The sequence below is a fragment of the Bactrocera dorsalis genome, chromosome 5, assembly GCF_023373825.1.
Source record: "Bactrocera dorsalis isolate Fly_Bdor chromosome 5, ASM2337382v1, whole genome shotgun sequence".
Lineage (NCBI taxonomy): Eukaryota > Metazoa > Arthropoda > Insecta > Diptera > Tephritidae > Bactrocera > Bactrocera dorsalis.
In genome coordinates, this window is record NC_064307.1 from 28,544,262 (window position 1) to 28,567,683 (window position 23,422).

The following is a 23,422-nucleotide window of genomic DNA, read 5'->3' on the forward strand; positions in this document are numbered from 1 at the left end:
AATTAACAGCTTCTTGAGAACTAAAAGATGATTGCCAAATTTTAGACTGATATCTCCAAAACTTGGAGTCCAGTACGCTTTCGCGACTTGGTTCGTACGTCACTGGGACAACGTGTGTTTAACGTTGATTGACGACACGGTGCTCAAAAGCGCAGCGGATCAAATCAATGCGTTGATCAGCGCCCTGAAAATACTAGGCATTTTCAGTACCAATTGGCAGTGTGAAATGGACACACTAACCACTTTGGTAGAGTCATACTTTGGGTCCGGCACCCGGTTGTAACGCAAATTCACATTCAATTCGGGTTTTAACCACAACCACCAAAATACTCCCTGAGGGGACAATCCGCATGAGTAGCTTGAAGCGAACTCCAAGGGTCCTAATCCTCGTGTTACCAAAATCAGATCAGATCTCGTTGCCGAAAGTACTGATGCAAAACTGCATCCAGAGGAGATTGCAAATATATAGACCACTGATAGAACTCATTCATGCCAACTATAGAAGTCTTTCTGTCCGAAAAGTAAGTCCCCATTATTTAATGGATGGACAGGTACCTATTGTGCTTGAGGTGTCTTTACCTCCGACCTGGGAAAGAACGCACCTAGCAGAACCACAGGACACTCTCTCCACGACGATAACAGAATTTCCGCCAGTTCCTATACCACAGATATCGTTCCTATTCTCTCTAACAAAACTTCTCCAATCTTCTTCTTTAATTTTAAGTAACATATTTTTATACTCCCTCAACGCACCACTAAATTCGTACCTAAGCTAGGACAGCCTTTCAGAATTGGACCGTGGGGCGCGTTGAAACTTTCACAACAATCACCTGACAGTCCTCCTCTTCAAGGTTAATTAACCCGCCCACCACTTAATTTTCCTAACTATAAAACTTTTACACCTCCTAAGAACCCTATTATTTACCCCCCAAACTACCTCATAAAGACGAGCAATATGCTCGTCCATCTCCAACTCTGCAAACATTCTAAGGGATATATCCAGCACCACTTCCCTAACAGAGTTGATTCCAGTCAATACCAGTGGTACGCCAACAACGCAATGCACTCTCATATCGCGAGGGGAGGGATTAAGGTAACTATAATTTGAAGCAAATTATGATCAATCAATCCCCACCCTCCCTCAACCTCCCAACTTTTGCCAACAGGTGCGCACTGAGTAGGCAATTGAGAAGAAAAGTCTTCTCTCGATGAACAAAGGTCAAATTCAGCAAGTCATTTATCATCTCTGTCCTGCTATATGGTGCAGAGGTATGAGACGACGTTACGAGTTTTCGATAGAAAGGTTCTGCGGAAGATTTATGGTCCAGAGAGTTCCATGAAGATCGTTCCACATCACTTTGATGTTTAAAATCCGGTGTTCCATGCATATACTGGCAGCCTGTGCCACTTAGATGTTTTTAAACCATTCCTACAAAAAACCCGAATCTATGACATGTTTTATTAAGTTTAAATAAAAGGAATGCATTTATTGTGTGTGTATTAATGAAAATTTATTAAAAATTAATAACTATTTCATAACTTAGTATGATCTATGAACATATGCATACTTCTAATACGTTGTTGTTACTTCATATGTACGTTGTAATTTTTTTACAACTTATTTTTTGTGCCTAAATGCATAGCTGAATTTCATAATAGTTTTTTAGGCTTAATTATTTTATTGTTTCAAATCAAATTTTATAGACAATTTACACAATTTGTTTGGAACCCCAGCAATTTCAGATTACAAGTTTTTACAAAATATTTTGTAAGAGTAGTAATATATATTTATTCCAAATAATTAGGCGCACAATTATCAATGTTGTTTTTTATTTTTGTGTTATTTTACATTTTTAAAAATTTTGTACAAGTAATTATATTAGTGTTGCCATTTAAATTTTTTGATTCACAATTTATTTCTCTTTCCTAGACACAACGCGAATACAGATATTTTCTATATAATGATTAAAAATTTTTAAAAAATATATTTTGAAAAAAAATTAAAAATAAATTTGAAAAACTACATTTAAAATAATTTTGAAAAAATATTTTGAAAAAAAAAATTTAAATACATTTGAAAAAAATTTTTTAAAATACTTTTGAAAAAAAAAAAATTAAATATATTTGAAAAAAAAAATATATATTTGTTTGTTAAGTTGTAAAGTACATTCAAAAAAAAATTAAAAAATACATTTGAAAAAAATTTTTAAAAATACATTTGAAAAAAAAAATTTATATATTTGAAAAAAAAAAATTTAATTATGTATTTGTTAAGTTGTAAAGTACACTCGAAAAAAAATTTAAAAAATACATTTAAAAAAAATAATTAAAAAATACATTTGAAAAAAATTCATGACTTCGTTTTTTCTTCATCGTAAAATGTAAGGATAATTTTTTAAGTATGTATGAATACTTAGAACTCATGTCGATGTGAAAGTTGTTTAGGATTTAATGGAATGTATGGGTATAACAACAATTCAAATCAAATGCGTTATTTAATGCGTTTCATAAATTGCCGTTATAAATGACAGTACTAATTTTACAACACACACTGCAAAGTCATCCGGAAAAAGTGGAAAAGCGCAAGCTAATAATTTTATTACTTAAAAGACATTTGTGAAATTAAATTTCTTACTTAAAGCACAAAAGCCTTCATATAACAGCGAAAGCATTAATAAACAAATATAAAAAAATTCAAAGCGCTTACATATAAAAACTGTAGAGATTCGGTACGTCAACTTAACTTGTTGTTGTTGTTTGCTTAATAATATTTTTTTCACGCAAATTAAATTTAAAAAATTAGATTACTAAAAAACTTAAAATAAAGAAAATGGACGGTATAAATTTACTTTTGAGAGATGCCTATATTTTGAGTTTTTTTTTCAAAAACTAACCTATAAAAGGTTATTTTGTAAAAAAAAAACATTAAGAAATACGATGTGAACATAAAACCAAACGACGAACTAAAAGTTAGCAAGCGAGCATAATACAAAAAATTCAGCAAAACAAATTACGACAAAAAATTTATTATTCAAACATCCAGTTGGAAGCAAAAGTAAGTGGGTCTACATTTTTGGCAATATTTGTATATGGTGTATGCCTTTTGTTTTTTGTTTCACTTTGTGTAGATAAGTACACTTGACTTTTTAGGAATGCCGCGACGTCTAAGATCCTGCTGCGAGTTGAACCACTTCCAACTGGTCTTTGCTTATTTTTAAAATTGGCAGTGTGACACGCAACGTCCAATAAGAATTGTTTACACTTTAATTTCGCTTAATTTACTGTGATTTACTTTTGATCGTCATATATTGATTTTCGTGTACCGTTAAAAGAGTCTCTATTCACTTAAAGAATATTACTTTTGTTTCAGCCAAAGTTTTTTTTATGAACTGCTACAACTACTTACTTTCGTTTTCAATTTTCACACGCATTCCGTTATACTTCTCTATGGCTAAACGTCTGCGTCGTCGTTTGTCATGTCATGCTTAATATAATTACATAATTATTATGTGTAAAATACATTTTACGCTATGCTAATTCATCGATTTGCTTTTGAAAACCACATTAAACAGTTTCTCTTTTTCATACGTGTCAGTTTGTGTGTGTGTGGGTGCGTACGCTTACGTGCGTTGTATAGTTGTGATTGCAAGGTTGCAGCAGGCTGTGTAGAGTTGTAGCTACCGCGTCGACTACGTGCTCCAATTGCCTATGTGCTGCATGCCGAACTATATGAACCACTCTTTCCGTTTTGTCACTTGATGGCCTGTTCTCGAGTGCAACACGGCCTCGTCCGGGTCATCGGCGTTGTTGGCGCCCTCATCTTCGTGCGTCAGATAATCGCCTTTATGGCGGTGCAGGTAACGGCCAATTAAGAAGATCATGAGCAGCAATAGCAGCAGCAGTATAACCAAAATGACTGTAACGAAAGCGAAGTATGAAAGTAAAATTGTTTTTTTTTTTAGAGACAAATGTTTGTGAGAACTCACAGCCTAGTATAATAGAGAAGCCGCCATACGCCTTACGCAATTTATCCTCATCGACAAGTGGTGGTGGACGCGTTTCGATTTCAATGGGCGGATGTGTAACGGGTTCCACGCCGCAAAAGTCTTCAGTCAATTGAGCTGCGGAGAAAAAAGAAGGAAAAGCAGGAATAATTATTATTTACAAAATTCAAAAGGAGTTTATTTGGTATACTTACTGCCCAGTGATTTGACGTTTGCTGGTGGATTCTGTTGGAACATCAGTTTCAGCGGGTAGATATCATCGAATTGCACACGTGACACACAACCCACAAAACCGTCTGTCATCGACTCATTTTTGCCTATATACATGTATTGTATGTTGTTGAATTGCGCATCCGCGCTGGCTTTTATATCGAAATTATATTCGACTGGCTCGTAGTTGTCCACTGTGAGCACCACCGTGGAGCCGCCATTTTTACGTGAGAACCGCACATCGTGGTATTGACCCAAACCGAAATGTTTCTTGGGGAAAATAATCTCCTGACGCTCAAAGCCGAAATCGAAAACACAACGCAAATGACCTGCAAAGGCAAATTCTGTGTTTAGCATGCGAAAATCAATAAAAGTGACGGCTTTTCAAAAAAAACCCTTTACACCCACCTGAATTCGATATTTGTATTGTCAAATATTCACCAGTCAAATTTGACGACAAACCGAGAAGAAAACCTTTGGGTATTGTTGTTGTAAATCCAACGCGTATATTTTCAGCAATCGTCGAACGGAAGGAGCCCTCAAACTCATAGCGTATAATAGAGCTTGTACGCAAGTTGACGCCAATTTCTAAGCAAACAAAAACAAAACAAGTTTAACAAGCGCTACTTAATATAAACGAGGCAAATTTGTAAGTTTACCATCAGCACATATTGGGCCCTTGAATGCGCTCCAACGGCAGTCGCACGAGTAGCCATCGTAACGTTCGATACACGTGCCATTATTTAGACAGGGACTGGACTCGCAACGGCCCACACAGTCGGCGCTCACGCCATACAGACCACGCAGGGCATACTGTTTCAGATCCACCATTTTACCGTTGAGCAACAAAGCGCGTATGCAACCCACATAGCCGTCACGATACTCGGTCGTGGCGCCAATTACCAAATCGGAAGTGAGATGTAAGGCGCGTACGGGACCAGGTGGCTCACGCACCTCCGCTTTGATGGAGCCATCAACGACGAGACGCGCTTCCTTGCTGTTGAGTTTTACAAAATATTTCATTATTTATTAGATAAATGAAGGTAAAAGCAGTTGAGAGCTACGCACCGATTGCGCTCCACGCTCACTGTGTGCCACTGATTGTCGTTCAAATGATAGCTTGTGCCGACATTGACGCCAAGAGGTCCGCTGCCCGCTTGATATTGGAACTGCAATTTGTTGCCACCGTTTATGCTCAATTTGATATAATCAGTCGGTCCAGTTGCATGGAAGAGTACAGCGTTTTCTTGTGTCGTCTTGAACTCCAAGTAAATATCACCCGAATGACCCATATCGAATGGTGGCAAATTAATGGTGGCATCGGCAATGCGGAATGTCACCACATTGGTGAAGAGATCATCGCCTTCGCAACGCAGCGAACCCAAAGTGTAACGACCTTGTTTCTCGTCGAGCGGTGTGCCAGTGTCGCCGAATTTCACCGCGCGCACCGGCAAATGTTCCTTTTCACGTATGTCGCCGCCATCCTCAGTCCATTCGAGACTATTTGAATCGCAGTTGCACCACTTTGTTGGATCGTGACATTTGCCCAAAATGCCGCACTCACATTTACGCGAACCGGGCAGTGCGCCAGCCCAATAGTCCATGGGTTGATTGTGGCGCGAAACCCACCAAGAGAAGGGACGGAAATTGCCCGCTTCAGCTGTAAGTAGTATGTGGGAAATTGTTTAGTTTTAGCAACAGTTATTTGACAAAAAAAAAGCGTGTACTAACATGGCGAATTGAAGAGACGCGATGAACGGCATGAGTAGCTCAAACGTTGCCAGCAGGTGTGTGAGCGATTCAGCAGCGCCTCGATTTGCAGCATATTGGCATCATACATGATATTCTGTTCGAATGAGCCTGGCTCTTGGAAGCCATCCACAGTGGTTGTGTGCTCTTGACTATGACTGAGTGTAGTAATGACGCGACCATCGGCTATGAAAGGCGAAACGGTTAACAAAAAGTATGAGTACACTTCAAAAATATAAAAAAAAAGTTTCATTTGTGCTTACAATAGAACTCGCAAGTAACGGGGAAGGGTTCCAACGGACCACTGCCGTCAACATCAATCTTCAAATTAACGCGCTGATTCACGTGACCCACATTCTTGTAGGCCTGGCACGATAGTGGATTGTTAGCTGCAAAAAATATACAATTATTTGCAAACACTGCGTATAAAGGACTTCATAAGCTTACATGTATGACACACAGCGCCCGCATAGCCTGTGTTGGCACAGTCGCAGAAGAACTCCATCGAATTCTGGTGGCAAACGCCACTGTGCTGGCATGGATTTGGATTGCAACGATCAATCATTTGGCAGGCGTCCACTACCACCTCGTCACCGCAACACACCTCTTCGCCCTGCACCCAATCCTTGGGTAACTTATAATTGCCATCAACCAATATCATACGCATGCAACCCACAAAACCATTCTTATCCACACCGCCAGCTATGTAGTAAACTTTGCCCGTCGATATTTGTATGTTCTTCGTGGTGGTCATCGGCCGTTGGTCGATGTCAAGCACCAAACGATTACGCCCCATTGTCAACACAAACGAATGCCATTTGCCGTCGTTGAATTGTTCATCGTAGTTGTCCAGTATGATGCGTGGCTTATCCGCCAGTTTCATATCGATTTTCACCTTGCCAAATTCCAAGAACACACGCACATAGCCGCCCGAGGCGAAATCATGATGCAGCATTATGCCTCTATCTTCGTAAGTGCGGAAAAAGAAGGAAACATTCATTGTGCTTTGCGCTTCATAGCCCTTGATGCGTACATAGGAGCCGCGTGTGGTGAACGTAACCGGGTAAATGGGTGGCGAGGGGCAGGCGTAAACGGTGTGGTATTTTGTATAACGGTACGCGTCGCCATATTCGAAACTGTCCTTCATCGCGCGTACGAAATTCGTCGAATTAATGAATATATTTTCCATGCAGCCGGTGAAATTTTGCGTTACAATAATGCCTTCTTGAATATTGGGTACACCACCGAGGTAGAGCTAAAAGTAGTAAACAATTTTATTTCATAATTAAAAACAAAAAAGTAAACATAACCTCACTACTTACCGCACGATTCAAATTCAGGCGCGTGAATTCGCCCTTAATGCGGCCACGTACTATGACACGATCCACCGAGAATATAATGTCACGGCGGTTGCGCGAAATCACCACATCGTGCCACACATTGTCGTCCAACAGACTGCCCACAGAGAGCGAAGTCATCAAACTGCTGCCCAAATCCAGATTCAATATCATTTTATTATCCTTCAGCTGCAAAGCGAAATAGTCGCCCTGTGTGCCACGTGAGTACATAAGCAGACCATTGGCGAAAGCGGTTTTGAAACGGAAACGTATGGATTCACGTGTGGACGCTACTGGCTCATACTGCAGATCGTAGGTGACTAGGCCGGTGCCGTTGAAGTACAGGTTCTCCGCAACTAAAATGAGCAAATTGTTGAAATTAAAAAAATTTTAGATTTTGATGTTGTAAAGCAAATATCATGTCTGTCAGACTCACCATAATCGCAACCGTAGAGTTCCACACGCATTGAAATGCGATCGTGCCAGCGTGTTGGATTGATGCGCACCCACTGCGCAATTATGGGCACCTCGAACACATTGTAGTGTATGGAATTGCCATCGGAGTTACCCTTGAACATCTGTGGGTGCATTTATGTTTTGTGTAATAAATATAACCTCAAAATTAATGATACAAATAACATTCAAAACATAATCACCAAAACCGAGAAGAGTGTAAGGACATGCAGAGTGTTGATTTTAGTCAACTTTCACCGACTGTATTAGTTGGGAATGATATAAAATGTGTTTGACAAAGCACACAAATATACAAAGGAAGAATCACAAATACAAAATACATACATATGTAAGTACTATAGATCAAATAAAAGCACAAATAAAAATGTTCAAATGAACAAATAAAAATTATAATAAAAAAAATAAGTTAATACAAAATTAAATTAAAAAAATAAACAAATGCATAAAAAAAATAAATAAAATAAAAACAGTTAATAGTTAAAATGAAAATTTAAATTTTTATAAAAAAAAAAAACAAATAAAAAATGTATAAATAAATTGGGACCGAATTAAAGTTATATTCTTTCCAGAAAGCGATCTTTACGAAGCGAACTTATTAAAGAAATACAAAACCAATTTAAAAATAATTTATTTTTATTTTTTGTTGGAGTAGTCTTTTAATAACTTTCTAGTTAATTGAGTTTACCATGACAATTGTGTTTTTTAAACAAATATACAGTTTTTCAGTAATAGAAACTAAGAAAAAAAATATTTTGGAACTTCGTTTTTAAAAGAAATGATAAGTTATTTGGTAAGTATTTTTTAGCAGTTTACATTTGCATAATAAAAAAATGTATCTAATATAAAAAAATGACGATTCGAAAAATATGAAAAAACACCCCAAAGCAAAATATCAACCTATGATAATAACGCTATGTGGTCTCTGAAAGATATTAGCTTCCTTGATAACCGACAATAAAATATTATATTATATGTATATACCTGATCTACATAATTTAAGTTTTTAAAAGTATAATCTATAAGGAGTTGTTTCGAAAGGAAAAAGGAACGAAAAAAATGTCAGAGCTGCAAAGATCGTTTTAAACCCATTCTCAAAACAGTGATTGAATGCATAAGCGGAAGGATTAGAATTTAATTGACAATTGTTCTAGGAGTATATTGTTGAAACTGTGTTTTTGAAGTCGCTTAAGAAGATTTCTCGAGAACTACTCAACCAATCTTCATGAAATTTTACACAGATCTTTGAAATACAATTTTTAAAGATATGGACGAAGGATTTTTTATTACAACTATTCAAAAAAAAAAAAGAAAAAATTGCAAAATTTCCACTGAAATTTTAATTTTTTTGTAAAAATATTTGTCAAAAATCCAATTTTCAGTTTTTTTCCTTCGTGTAAATTCGAAGTTCTAGGTTTTTGACTAAAAAACGTTATTTTTCACTTTCCCATAGAGTTATACTGCCAACGCGGACGCATATTTTTTCCAAGAGGTCACCGGAAATGGCCGAGTTTAAAATATGTTTTTCCAAAAATTTCAGATTTTTTTTGCTAATAGTGTGTATTTGTAACAATAAAAAATTTTAATCAAATATTTAATTTTTATATTTGAAAAAATTTTTTGAAAACATTTTTTTTTACCCGAGAAAATCCATGCAACTCCTTAAGAGAAATAAAATGCTAAATAAGGTGATATTTTTGCTCAACTACTTTATAAATTACTTATTGCCTCATTTGAAATGTGAGGTTAAAAATTTTAAAGAACGGGGTTAATAATGTTTTAAAGATTTAAAACGCTTAGACTTCCGTTTTCCGCACGGACAGCTTGAACTTAGTTGAACATTTTTGTAAACTAGTGATTTTCTTTTTTGGATAATTTATTTAAGTTATAGAAAATTTGTAACGAAATAAAATAATTTGTTAAAAAAAACAAAATCATTACTTCAAAAACAGGATTGAACAATGGGACAAGACAATACGACAATTCTAAGGTATTTATCTGATCTAGTACTATCCACAAACATCTTCTATCATCATTTGTAAATACTCGTACTTTACCTGCGGCTCATTCGATGGATTCACATACGAGCGCCAGTATTCGCCATCATCCGAATACTGCACAATATACTCGGTAACAAATTCTTGCGTATGCTTACGGCCCATTGTGGCGATTTTGCGTGTCTTGCGTGCTTCACCCAGATCGAGTGTTAGAAAGTGATTGTAAGTATTCTCGATCGGTGTCCAAGCGGAGTCGCCTTTAGTTTTTAAGGTGTTATTTGTTATTTACGCAGCATTTTGTGTGTTTAAATGTTAATATAAATGGAAGAAAGTGTGTTGGGGTTAGTGAGACAGTGTGGTATATAACTATAAGCTTAGGGGTATAAAGGGTGCAGCGAGTTCTCACCTGCGTTGAGTTGCGTTTTTTTATTATTATTTTTTTTTTTGTGATAAAATACGACAATTTGACATTTTTATTGTCTTTCAAAAGTCAATTTTTATTTTCTTGCAACGCTACAATGCCGCTCTATGCACCCTTTATATTGAAATTACATTGTTTATGATTGGATGTTAACTTTTTTGATAATTTGTTAAACACACACCATACAAACACTAATCTCACGCACACCATGAAAAAAAAATTAATGAATAATCAAAATAAAAATATTTCACAAAATGTTAAAAGCACCAAAAAATGTTTTTTTTTTTTATAATTTACAACAAAAGTATAGATAAACACTACAGAAATCTAAAAAAGAAAATACTATACAAAATCCAAAGCGAATAATTACAATAAGCGCATTAGCAGCATAACTACGGATTAGCACAATATTACCGTTACATAAAAAGAGGAAATGCGTGTGAGCAAAAAGTGGTGGTAAGTCCTGCTGAGTGCGCCCAAGCACCATTTTGCAGTAAGCCACTGCAAATATGTAAATGCAGCGACTTACAGCGGCGTTGCATATGTCAGTCTTGTGTCATATTTCGAATTGGAATGCAATTCCTTTTAACATATGTCATGCATATTTTCCCTAATAATAAGTTTGACGCATTTTTGTTATCTTTAATTACTTTTATGCGCAGTTTTTTGAAGCCATTCACCTTTTTAATAAACCATTTTCAATATATGTTGGTATGTATGTATGTATGTAAGTACAAATGCGGGTGTGTTGTTGACTATTAATGTGGGGCTTACCTTAATGTTGCCACCTGGTTCTTTATAGTCGGCAAACTCCAAATCAGATATGCCATAACTAATTGAATATTCGGTGACATACTCATCGCTGTGCGGTCGTCCTTGCAGCGCGATGTGTGTCACATTTCTCACATAACCCAAATCGATGATAAGACGTTGATCGAAATCGGAATTTTTCGCCGACCACGAAGTACCGGCTATACAAAAGTATATGTATTCATACATACATATGCGGGCGTGATTGTAGGGAAGTAGTCAAAAAAAAAAAAATGGTAAATAAAAATATTAACTACGAAAATTAAGACAAACGATAAAACTCTAAATTGAAATGGTAGATAAACTGAAGATATAAAGAAATTACGATTTTTTTAGATAACACTATATAAAATAATATTTTACGATTTCTAGAAAAATTAAATAAGTAAGCTAAAATATATTTAATAATTAATATTTACATACTAGATTAACTAATTGGAAGTAAAAAGGTACAAGAAAGTAAAGCACAGCTAACGTATTTTTCTCTTTGGTCCCACCCCGTCGCAACAGCTTGTTTGCTGGAACTATCGTAAGATGACTTTGATTACAAATAGTTTATTTCTTCTCTAAAAATTTTGCAACAACAACTGCAACAAAATGTTATTAAACTTCTATTAGAGAAATAGAATAGTTTCACTGCTCAAAACTAAATTAAATCACCAAAATATTGGTCCAACTTAGTTTTTTTCCTGTAAAAGGGTTGCATGTCCCTTTATACCCACTTATCAAGCACAGCTTTGGTTTGGGTTCAAACTTGTCGACAGAGCTCCATGTTGTTGTTGTAACGGGTACCAAATTATGTAGTAAGGATTAGCTAAGTTGTCGTCGACGTCATCCAACGGAGGGCCCAAGTGCTGTTTCGATGGGATCGGACCAAAGAGAGGAAGGAAGAGGGGTGTCAGATGAGTGGGGTTGGTGGGGCAAACAAAGAGGTGACCATAGTCATGCGGAAACTTATTTCACGCAGGACATATACTGGATATGAACGGTGTTTATTCTGGATAAGTAGGATTTTAACCTGCTATAGTATCCAGAACGAAGTCGCGCAAGGGTCACTCTCGTTTCTCGCGGCAACTCTAGCTTTTTGTCTGCAATAGGTGTTAGTTTCACTACAAGTGCGCCATTCACTGAGAGGGAGTCGATAAAGGTGTTAATGGCTCCACTGTGAATGGCAGTCAGTGCTTGTCGGAAGTTAGTTGCCTCCGAAGTCTGGTCGGCGTACTGTTTGATGTCGTCGACGTAGTCGATCAATGACCTCTTGATACTCCTAGGAGGCGATTCCAATCCAAGTAGGTGACTGCAGGGATGATTTCTAAGAAAGCACCACAGCAGGAACCGTTTGTAAAAGAGTTCATTATGCTCCTTAACTGGGATCATACGAGCCTCAATATGCAAGTGTTGGATGGGTGACATCAAAAGACATCCTGTCAAGGTTCGGAGTGCAGTGTTCTGACAAGCTTCTGTGAAGCTTCCTCGTCTGCGTTTCAGGCGACCATATTGGTACTTTGGCGATAATCGCATTCTTATGAGGAGTGAAGGAATATTAATGCCATCGACAGCAATATTAAGGTCAAATCTGAACTCCTAAGTCCAGTTTGTGAATATGATCGCTTCATATTTAGTGCGGAGAGTTTTAAGTTCTGTACAGCAAGGAAGCGAGGAAGGTCCGAGAGATAGCCTTTACGGAAGCCCTCCTGGAGATCGACTTTTAGATCAAGGGAATCCATAAGTTTTCAAAATGAATCGCCAATTATTAGAGTACTTAGTCTTACCATAAATTCTGAAACAAAGTTTATTATGCATACAAAAAGTACAAAAAAAGTCCATATCTTGAAAGGTGGTACACGTCTTCACTTCTGTAGGTTAAAACTGGATAAAAGTGTACCAGGAGCATGTTTTAGAAGGCGGAGTAAAGTAGCTAAGCAAAACTCTCTTGGTTGAAAAATATTGAATCTTCTAGCAAGATTCTGCTCCTGTGGAGGGTCTAAAAATCTTCATCTATATAAAGGGCCTGAACTTGTAACAGAATTTATGGCTGGATTAAGTATATTAAATTTTATAAATATGCATTATTTTTATTTATTAATTAAATAAAATGCCTCTCAAAAAAAAAATTCACAAATAAAAACTTTTTTTTCTGATTTGCAAGTGGATATAACTCTTTAAATAAATCGAAGAGAGAAGGTAAAGAGTAAAATATACAGTTAAATATCGGCACTACAGCCAGGATCATTTGCCGTATCAAGTCAAACGTTACAAAAATACCCTGGCAATAATAAATCACAAACAGTTGAATGACTTTGTAAACTGTATCCTACTTTCAACTGAATGACATAAAGTCATGCACAATTAGTTAGTTACCAGTTTTGTTTACCCAGAGCAAACCAGTGTATCGATTGATTTGTAAGCGTGACACCCCCGCATTATCAAAAACGTTCTAACGATTGTGTCGCACAAATGGAAACACGTGAACGCCGAAACGATGAATTAACCAAAGGGAGGCGGCACATACAAACACTCGCACAATAAGAACGCGAAATCCCTAAATATTAAAAGGCAAAACCTAATGACAATGACGACTGAAGGCACACAAATAGCCCAAGCAGAAACTACAATTGAAATGGCAACAAATGGATTTTAGGAAGCAGGGAGTGTATCCAATGCAGCACGCGCTACGCAACAAACAACAACAGTTATTGTAGGAGTCGGAAATTGCGGTGCCAAATGCTAGCACGACCAGACTTACGGACGAGTTGTGAAAAGACAATAAATTTTAAATTGAATAGGTGACAGGCTAAAGAAGAAAGCAGCAAGAGGAGTGAAAATAAAATAGAAAACTAATTGAAATGATTATCAAAATCACCCAAATTTGCTACAACTGAACACAATAGCAACTAAAAGGGTCGTGAAACAAGCAAACTACCCTTATAGGATGCCTGCCAACTAGGGGGATAGTACAATATTTGAAAATGAAATCATTCTTTTCAGTTTTTTCTTGTTATCGCTTTGGTTTCTGCTGCAGTGCTCTTGGAAAGGACACGAAATTGCCATTGCAATATGGCACAGCATCGAAATACGTGTATATACAGTAACTACATACTTACTTATGTATGTATATATGTACATACTTATATTCTTGTACTTACAATTTTATTTGGAAAGGTCGCTCAGGTTTGAATTGCTGATATTTCCTTTTCGGGCTTGACAGCAGTGCCAAAACTAAATGGTCATGCGGCATAACAAATATGCTTGCCAGCTAGCAATTCAATGCTTACAAGGAACACTAAAATGCTGTAAATTTTCACACAACTAGGGGAGACAAATGTAAATGGTACATTCACATGCCCACTTACCGTGAATAAAGGGTAAAGCTAGCACAAGGACAGAAATTCGTAATGCAAAGAGGCAACGACGGCACGGGGCACTGTGGTCGTTCCGTGTATACTTACAACAACAACAATTAAAATAAATAATAAATGGTGCAGCGGCCGAAAGCAAAATTGCAATTGAAAGGGTTCCGTGTTGCATTTAAATGTTTAAAGTTCATTGAATATGATTTGAACTGATCGCTTACCGCAAACGGCAGGTGAGAGCTAGTATGAGCTTGAAGGACCGCTAAAATGTGGGATAATTTTTTTTTTGTTCCATATCACAGCAAGAATTCGTAGAATTTGTTTTAAGGATTTTCCGCTTCATTAAGTTTCATGAAATAGTTTTGGGTTAGCTGAATAATTGCTGTAAGTAGTTAGTGGTTTTGATAATTTGAGGTTAGGGTACATTTTTCATATACATATTTTACATGTTTGTATATTCTCATGATTTAATGTATAGAGAGATTTGTTCTTTTAAAACTTATATTTAAACCCTGAACAGGGAAAATTTAATTTGCCACCGAGTGTGTAAACACCGAAGGAGACATTGGAGTCCCAAAAAGTATAAATGTCCGTCTGTCTGTCTGCGTATTTGTATATACATACATACATATGCGGAATAGTCTCTCAGTTTTTGAGATATTGATCTAAAACTTTCCCCACGTTTTTTCCTCAAGAGCTGCTCATTTTTTTCGAAACTGATGATATCGATCCAACACTATGAGATTAAACTGCCGTACAAAGTGATCTATCAAAATCACGTTCTTATATTATAAACTCATTTATTTGTGAAATTTTTTTTACGAATATTGGTGTAAATTTACCACTACCATACCGTTCCCACAACATTCGGGTCTAAGTAACCGGAACGGACCCGGATTATTATCCGGACAATAACTGCTAACTCGGCACCATTCCTTGAAATTACTTCAGGAATGTTTTCTGTCGCTACAAAACGCTACATATCAACTATCGAAACTATCAGCCAAAATCAAGTCCAAATACGAAAAACTTGTTTATTTAACAAATTGTCTCAAGATATTTGATATAGATTATTGTGGAAAGCAACGCTACAAAATCCGAACATATTTTTCAGAACGAAGCACATGCATATGGTGCACTTTTATGCTATAAGAAATAAACATGAGAGGGATAATGCAGATAACGTTTTTATCGGGCTAATGAATTTCTATATAAAATTTTGTTCAACAGCGAATCTTACTATACAAAGATTATATAAAATTTTAAAGTGTTCAACATCAAACGAAAATAAGTAAAATACCAAACAAATTATAATGCCGCTGATTATTATATATGTATGTATGTAAGTAAATGCAGCTAAAATAATTCACGTTACAATAAAAGCAATTAATATAAAAAATATATTTTTATTCACACATGTACATACATCAGCAATACAAAAACACTTTTATGCCTAAAACTATCTTGTGGTATAAATACAAGCAGGAACTATCGCTTCAGTTCTTTTTTTAAAACTTCTCTACAGTATTCTACTATCTCAGCGTCTGTTGCTTTTTCTGTCGCCACCAAAAGGTCTTCAATTTTTACAAGTTCAAATTTTCCCAGTACTGGCTTATAATTTTTAAACGCAATTGCTGCACAATACTTTGGATCTAGCAAATGCTCTTCAAAGTAGAAATCATTTTCGGGTAAATCATTGCGGCGTAATGTTGTACCGGCTAATGGTGAAGCCGCAACATCCAACTCATGCGTAGTATCCACAGAGAAACTTATCTTTTGCAAATCAACAGTTATGCCCACACCAAGTTCTTTAACATACGCCTCTTTGAGACACCAATGACGCATAAACGCCTTCACTTGGTCGGCCTCATTATGCTGTGGGTGACGTATATAGCGCCATTCACTGTCAGAGAATTTGCGTTGCATTATACGAAAGAATTCAGCTAGATTTTTGCCTCCGCTATATTCAATTTTCATAACATCAACGCCAACTCCCACTTTTGAAGTGGCGGTAGTTGCAGGTGTTTCTATGTCACTTTCGGCAGAAATGCCTGCAAGCACTACAAATTTCCCCTGGTGTGATACATTGAACGATAGTTGATTGCGGCATTTATCTTCTGTTTGTAACCAGTAAGGCTTTCCACGTACATCACGTGCAAATCGCACATCCTTATAGTCGACATCACTATAGACACTGACGAATTTTCGCATTAACAGGCGACCAACTAGGGAGGAAAGGAAATCATCAAGAAATACGAATTTCATCAATCGATCTCGTTCCTCAGGCTGTATGACAGCGACCGCCTGTGCTAGTTGCGGTAATGTTGGACTCCAGCTAGCCAAATCAACGGCCCAACGAGTACATTTATGTTGCATCATTGTCTTAAACTTTTGTAAACTATTTTATAGAAATTTTATTTAATTTTCTTTATTAAAATCAAATTTACAAATAATACATCACAAACAAGTTGATTCCAATTGGAAACTGTTGAAATGTCAAAATGTGCACAAAACAAAACTCAATGAGTAATAACATGTGTAAGAGAGCGAAATGAGCACATGCAGTGCTACCAACCTCTGAAGCGCAAAGCGATAAAAAATGTAAACATACCGTAGTGAGGGCAGATTGTGCTAAAAAGCTACTTCGTATGAAGCAAAATATGGTTTAATGGTGGTTAATAATTACTTATGAAAACAAAATACTAATACAATAAATAAAATAAAATAAAATTCAGAATATATACTTATGTATGTAATATATATGATGCACACAACTAATAAGTTGATTTCATTTAAAAGAACCAGGTACGCTTAGTAGTAAAACTAAAAATAAATAATATTAAAATGCGATATCAATAAATGGTTTTTGAAATATAGAATTGCGTACAATACTGAAGTAATAAATTTCAAAACACTATAACATCGTGTCGAATAGACACTTGTTTGTGGTAAGCTATTTAATAAATAAACTATAAACAGCAGATTTAAAAAGATAAATTTCGTATAAAACAAAAATATTTGTTCCATTTACTAAAAAAAGCAAAAGTATGTTTCCATTATCCGCTCACACAGAAACTTCGCCACTGTACTTAAATGTATAAATTATTGTATGATACTTTAGTTCAGTATAATTTTGAACACACGAACTCGCTTTCACAATATTTTATGATTCATAATAAATTATATGATAAAAATAAAAATTATTTGCTGTTTTACAGCCAATGCAAGCATACGTATGTATGTACATATGTATATTTAGTCTATGAGTTTATTGAAAGCACATTTTACCGTACAGCTTTTTGTTTAGAAAAAATAGTGGAATTCTTAATGAAAATAAAAGAGTGTGTGAAAAAACAAATTTATAAATCGACAAACCCCCTAGCAAGGTGTCTGATAAATGGTCATACATACATACGTATGTACATGTATAAATTATAGAATTAATCTTTTCATATATCAAACAAGCAGCAAGCAACATTTCATCAACACTTACCATTAAGGCGCGCCTTTTCCGGACCTCTATCGTTCAAAGATGAAGTGGCCGTTAGAACAGCATGCTCCATAAGTGGTTGATTACAATCGTAATCAGAGAAGTAGTCATTGTAGGAATCTGAAAACAAGCAAAATTTTAAATTTTACATCTAAGAAATAACGCAACAAATATAAGTTTTAACTATGTATTTTTAATTTATAAATTTATTGTTTGTTTTGCTTATAATGTGACCCACATTCCTAAACACAAGGTTTTCTTTTCTGGCACTCATCCAGCTGAAGTTGTCAGTTCTTGTAATTAAGTTTTCATTTCTGCTATTTTATTTTAATTAAAAAATTGGAACAAGCTCTCACATTTCTTTTCTTGTATAAAAATAGGAGGAACCAATTATTGGTATTCTTGTTGCATACATTTTTGTTAAGTTGTGTAATTTTCTAAAGCAACTACCTACTCTCGTGGTCGACAGCCTACATACAAGCCAGTAAACTTTTGATTTTGACAAGTAAACAGAAACGTGATACAAAGCTTCTTTAAATATTATAATTTATAAATATACTTGGGCATGTACCTTACCATGGGCATTATCTTGCTCATGAACACTTCCCAAACATATTATATACACACTTCCACTTACTCATATTTATGTAAACAAGACTAACAACACCCTACCTTCGTTTGCAAAATAAACCACCCTTTTTTGAGTAGTGCAGACAATCTGGCTGTCGCCGTCGCCTGTGTATACTGCTTGGCTTGTTTTATGTTCGTGTTGCCTTATCCTGGCTAAGTGCCACTACTCAAGTGCGACCAACAAAAGTATAATGCAACAATTCTTATATGTACATATGTGGGGTTTAAGCTTTCTTTACTTATTTTATTACGCTTCCTATATATTACATACATATGTATGCATGATATTCGCAATAAGAATAGCAAAACAGAATTAATATAAAATTTTAAAATAAAATAACATGGTTTTAACAAAGATCAAACATTTGTAATGAAGTTTAATTCATAACATATGTAACTATATACATGAAATGGATTATCCCGATTTCCATTTAAAACTATTATTCATGAATATCTATGAACATCTGTACTATACATAATATTATATGTAAATGTTTGACTATTGCTTGATCAATTATGTTGTTGTCTAGGAGTTTGCAAATATGCCAATAGTTGTTTAATCGAAGTCACCATTAGCTTCTACGAACCCTCCCACATGTAAAATCAAAGGAGCTTGTCTGGAGCATTGCAGACGTTTTTTTAAATATGTACATAAATGGTCTCAGAATAGCAAAGCCTGTAATACCAACATTAAATTCACGTGTTTGACGTGGTGCTGAACCTTTGACCGAAATATTTCGCATGCGCATTAAATGTTCCGGCAGTATGTCATAAAACGCCGGTGCCGATTTGTCCTTGGTAAAGTGTATACATATCCAGCAGCAAATTATTGCAATCACTACGTTCATATGTACATGCAAATTTATGTACTTAATTAAATATTTTAAATATTCTCAATAAAAAAGTTACAGGATCATGTTTATTATGAAATTTTTAGTTAAGGCAGATTTATGAATCAGCGGTCATTAGCTTTTATACATAATATTTAAAAACAAAAACGAGAACAACCAATAAAACTTGATATCCCCTTTCCCCCTTCATCAAAATATGGGTGGTACTTTTATACTCTCTGTTTTGACTACCTAGTTCGTAAGCTATCTAGCGCTAGAGCGGACAAGTTCAGCTTTAATACGCTCTCCGCGTTGATCACACGTAAACGGCTTTGAGCGAGTATGGACAAATAATTTATTACCAACAATATATGTGAGCGTAAATAGCCATGTTCAATTAACCACAGCAAGAGCAACGAATGATGAGACATCGCCATTACGATCTCAATGTGGAGTCACACCCAAAAAAATTATAAATGTCAGTGCTTTAATTTTATAACTATTTTTCCACATATTTTTTCCTATAAGTTTGAAAACAAAACCCCAGAAATAAAACAAATGCCTTTTCTCCAATTCTATAATTACCTGCAGTAACATTCCGTATGTTGCAGCTTATGAAAAAAATTCCACAACAAAGCAGCGCTCTCGTCAAATCAAAGGCATTCATTATTGTATAATATAATTAAATATAGAGATTTCAGCTAGAATTCATTTAGTACATTGGTGAATGCATGAAACAAATTTTGCACTTGTTAGGCGTCCACCTGATAACCACTTTTTAACAAATTTCTTTGAGCTGTTGGCAGTGAAATTTACTTCTGCTGCCCAGCGGAGCACTAGCTTGACACACCAGCACAATTTACAGCACTCGCGCACCGATATTTATTTAGGGTAAAGAACCCAACCCAAGCATGTGTATAATTATTTTTTCCTTAAAAAATGGATTTCTATAATATCTTGAAGAATTCTTATAGCACAATATGTGTATTACACTAAATAATAAAAACCGTCACACCGCTGCAACAAAATATTGTTCTACACAACTCCACGTTCGAATCGAATTTGAATGCAAGAGTTTGAGATCTCTTCAAATAGCTCTCTTGTCTAACTTGACATTCCAATAAGAATAGTGTTTAATATCATACAAAAGAAAGAAAATGTTGGCAGCATTGCAACACAGGGTTGCACTAAACAGTTTTATTTAGATATTTTATATTAAACTGCCCCTAGGGAAATTCGAAAATATCTGAAAGTTTTTGAATACGACTATCATTATTCTTTATTGCTGTAATTAAGTTTAAAAAAATTAAGTTGAAGAAGATATACGCACTCTCAAATTTGGGAGCAGCCCAACACAGGGTTGTGTGCCGTCAAACATACACGAATGTCAACATATTTTATTTCTTTGTTTATACATCAATTTTGTTTTGTGTCACAGTTTGACAAGTAAAAGCGAATTCAATAAAAACAGTTGTCTAAATAGGTAAACACAAGAAATTTTAACTAAATGTAAAATTGTCAATTAAAGCGCAGTCTAAACATGAACAGCCTTAATATACCCACGGATTTTGGCCCAGATTCAGGCGGTCGCGTAAAAGGTTTGGTTATAGTTAAGCCAATTGTATATGGTAATATTGCACGATCCTTTGGCAAAAAGAACGAAGATGGGCACACACATCAATGGAAAGTATATGTAAAGCCGTATCACAATGAGGATATGTCAGTTTACGTGAAAAAAGTTCACTTTAAATTACACGAAAGTTATGCCAATCCAAATCGAATTGTAACGAAACCGCCTTATGAAATTACCGAAACCGGTTGGGGTGAATTTGAAGTAGTCATCAAAATATATTTCCACGATCCTACAGAAAGGCCGGTAACTTGCTATCATATATTAAAGCTATTCCAAAGCCCTGTGGTTGATGGTGAGCTATCGAGCACAAATTTGGACAATACCAAACGGATGGGCGCTGCTAATGTGCATTTGGTATCCGAGTCGTACGAGGAAATCGTTTTCCAAGAGCCCACACAGCTAATGCAACATTTTCTTATGAACGTGCAACCATTAACAAGTGGATCATACACACACGATACCGACTGTAAGTGTTATAATCTGTATTTTTTTGAAAATATTAATTTTTGTCTTCTCTAGTTGAAACGAAGAAAGAGAAAACCTTGGAAAATATAATTGATGTAAAGGGAAAAGTAAAAAGTGAAATAAACTCTCTAAAGGACAAGTTAAAACTAGCACGTGAAACCATAGCGAAGTTCAAAGCAGAACTTGCTAAGGTACAAAAGCCACCCACTTCATAAATACATAAGCTGAACTTGCAAAAAAGATTTGTAAAATATTTGAATAATTACATATGCAAATACAACCTTTTTATTTCAATGAAAAAATATATATTTTATTTATTGATAAAATAATTCAATTTGCAACAAATTTTAGTTAATGGTTTCAGACAATGTCCATAAATTGCAGTTCCGATAATAGCATCACGGTATTAGGTAGTGGCCGTGGTTGTGGTGAAAGAACAGTTATAGTCTGTCTATCCATATCCACATCAGTACTGAAATGATTGAAAAAAGTCTCCAATTATGTTTCAATTATTGGAGTTCAATTATTTGGAGTACTTACACACAAACAAAACCAGCCACATTAGTTCCAATCACGTCTTCGTCGGTCGATTCAGCAAAACTAATCGCTAATATATGATGTAGCAATGAGGGGCTGGGCGTTACTGCCACAACCTTGGTTTTATTGTCTTCCGCTTTCATACCAATAGGCATACAGGAATCTGGCAACGGCGGAGCGCCAATTTTGTACAGCTTCAAATCTTGAAATTTCACCTCAAATGAAAATGGATAGAAAGGTGTTCGATGGCCGTAAAAGTATTCCTTAATACGTAGGTCGCGCTGTTCACTACGCAAATCTCGACTTCGTTCTACCACACCACCACTTTTTGGCAGCAACACGACACGCACAAACGAAGGCATATCTCTCAAAAGCTCATTATACAAACGCTCCTGGTCCAATACAAAGATAGCGTTGACTTCGAAAGCCTGTGCTGTGTGCAATAAGTGAGCGTAGCCGTCACCCTTTACCCATCCACAGGTGTTTATTATCATGCCGGAATGTTTCGCTAAAAATATGTACATGTAGATATGTTACCGGACAAAATTTACATTTACTTACTTCGTTTGTTGACATTCATGGATTCCAGAGTTACTTCTGCCATTTTCGATACTGTCGCTTTATATAGTACATTATTGCTACCTGGGCCTTTATGACCGAAGTGATACACTAGGGGTGCAGTCTGAGAAAAGCCCTCTTCAATACTGGCCGGACGTTCAATGAGTATTGTAGCAATAGTACCTGGTATAGAAATAGATCCTTGTCCGACGTCAATATCAGCGTATAGTGGACGTCTTCCAAGTCGCACAGCATAGTTAAGAAAAATGCGACACAGTGTGCTCTTTCCGACGTCTAATGGTCCTACAATCATTGCAATCGGTCCACGTTCATCCTTTTCTTCAGCGCTAGCACGCATTTGCTCTAAGGCCGCATGACAGTTTAAGTATTGTACCATTGGCGTCTCCTTCGAAATGTAACTAACATCAGTTTTGCCATTTACATTTAATACGCAACCATGATAGGTAAAGATTGCCACTTTCGCGCCAGTTAGAAACTCGTATTTTTTCTTCTTAACCAATTCAGTACCAAACATTTCGGCAAAACCAGAAATGAGCTAAAAATTGCACATTTATATTATGAAAATTGTTATAATTTTTTAAACCCACTGTAACGAAAACTTTCGCATCCTTGTCTTCTATTTCAAAACGCAGTTCAGAATCTGCTTCCAATGTGAATTCTTCGCCTTCTTTGGCCTCGTCAGACATCGTTCAAAACAGTTTGGTGCCCAAAATATAATATAATTAGCCAAACAAGGTAATATTATTGAGAATTCTCTCTTCTTTAGGAAATCGTGTTTGACGCTTAAATATTAAATACTTCTGTTTTGTTTATAAACAGCTGATATGCAGGGTTGTATTTACATACATATGTATATTAACAAAGTCCTTGCAAAAGGCAAATCGACCAGTAAGTTATATTTTTTTA

At 35.8% G+C, this 23,422-nt stretch overlaps 4 protein-coding genes across 6 annotated transcripts; 1 reads left to right on the plus strand and 3 right to left on the minus strand.

Moving 5' to 3' along the window:
- Nucleotides 1–1,485: 1,485 nt before the first annotated feature.
- Nucleotides 1,486–20,374, minus strand: LOC105225042 (neurexin-4). 3 transcript variants are annotated; one of them, XM_011203353.4, is made up of 14 exons: nt 19,888–20,374; nt 17,846–17,962; nt 9,829–10,025; nt 7,737–7,878; nt 7,286–7,656; nt 6,411–7,218; nt 6,227–6,352; nt 5,946–6,149; nt 5,283–5,874; nt 4,874–5,211; nt 4,623–4,802; nt 4,199–4,543; nt 3,987–4,121; nt 1,486–3,916 (listed from the first exon to the last, which is right to left on the minus strand). In XM_011203353.4, exons 1-14 carry the CDS (start codon nt 19,967–19,969, stop codon nt 3,726–3,728), a joined length of 3,828 nt encoding a protein of 1,275 aa, XP_011201655.2. In that variant the 5' UTR covers nt 19,970–20,374; the 3' UTR covers nt 1,486–3,725. The 3 variants fall into 3 exon arrangements, with proteins under 3 accessions (XP_011201655.2, XP_049315399.1, XP_049315400.1); XM_049459442.1 differs by lacking the exon at nt 9,829–10,025 and adding an exon at nt 10,964–11,160; XM_049459443.1 differs by lacking the exons at nt 17,846–17,962; nt 19,888–20,374 and adding an exon at nt 10,964–11,104.
- Nucleotides 15,739–17,124, minus strand: LOC105225041 (L-aminoadipate-semialdehyde dehydrogenase-phosphopantetheinyl transferase). Its single transcript, XM_011203351.4, has one exon. The coding sequence runs from the start codon at nt 16,729–16,731 to the stop codon at nt 15,841–15,843; it is 891 nt and encodes a 296-aa protein (XP_011201653.2). The 5' UTR covers nt 16,732–17,124; the 3' UTR covers nt 15,739–15,840.
- A 355-nt stretch (nt 20,375–20,729) lies between the features above and the next one.
- Nucleotides 20,730–21,705, plus strand: LOC105225040 (YEATS domain-containing protein 4). Its single transcript, XM_011203350.4, has 2 exons — nt 20,730–21,401; nt 21,455–21,705. Exons 1-2 carry the CDS (start codon nt 20,843–20,845, stop codon nt 21,613–21,615), a joined length of 720 nt encoding a protein of 239 aa, XP_011201652.1. The 5' UTR covers nt 20,730–20,842; the 3' UTR covers nt 21,616–21,705.
- Nucleotides 21,663–23,322, minus strand: LOC105225039 (protein CLP1 homolog). The gene is made up of 4 exons (XM_011203348.4): nt 23,104–23,322; nt 22,499–23,051; nt 21,941–22,445; nt 21,663–21,872 (listed from the first exon to the last, which is right to left on the minus strand). The coding sequence occupies exons 1-4, from the start codon at nt 23,200–23,202 to the stop codon at nt 21,761–21,763; spliced, it is 1,269 nt and encodes a 422-aa protein (XP_011201650.1). The 5' UTR covers nt 23,203–23,322; the 3' UTR covers nt 21,663–21,760.
- Between the last annotated feature and the right edge of the window lie 100 nt (nt 23,323–23,422).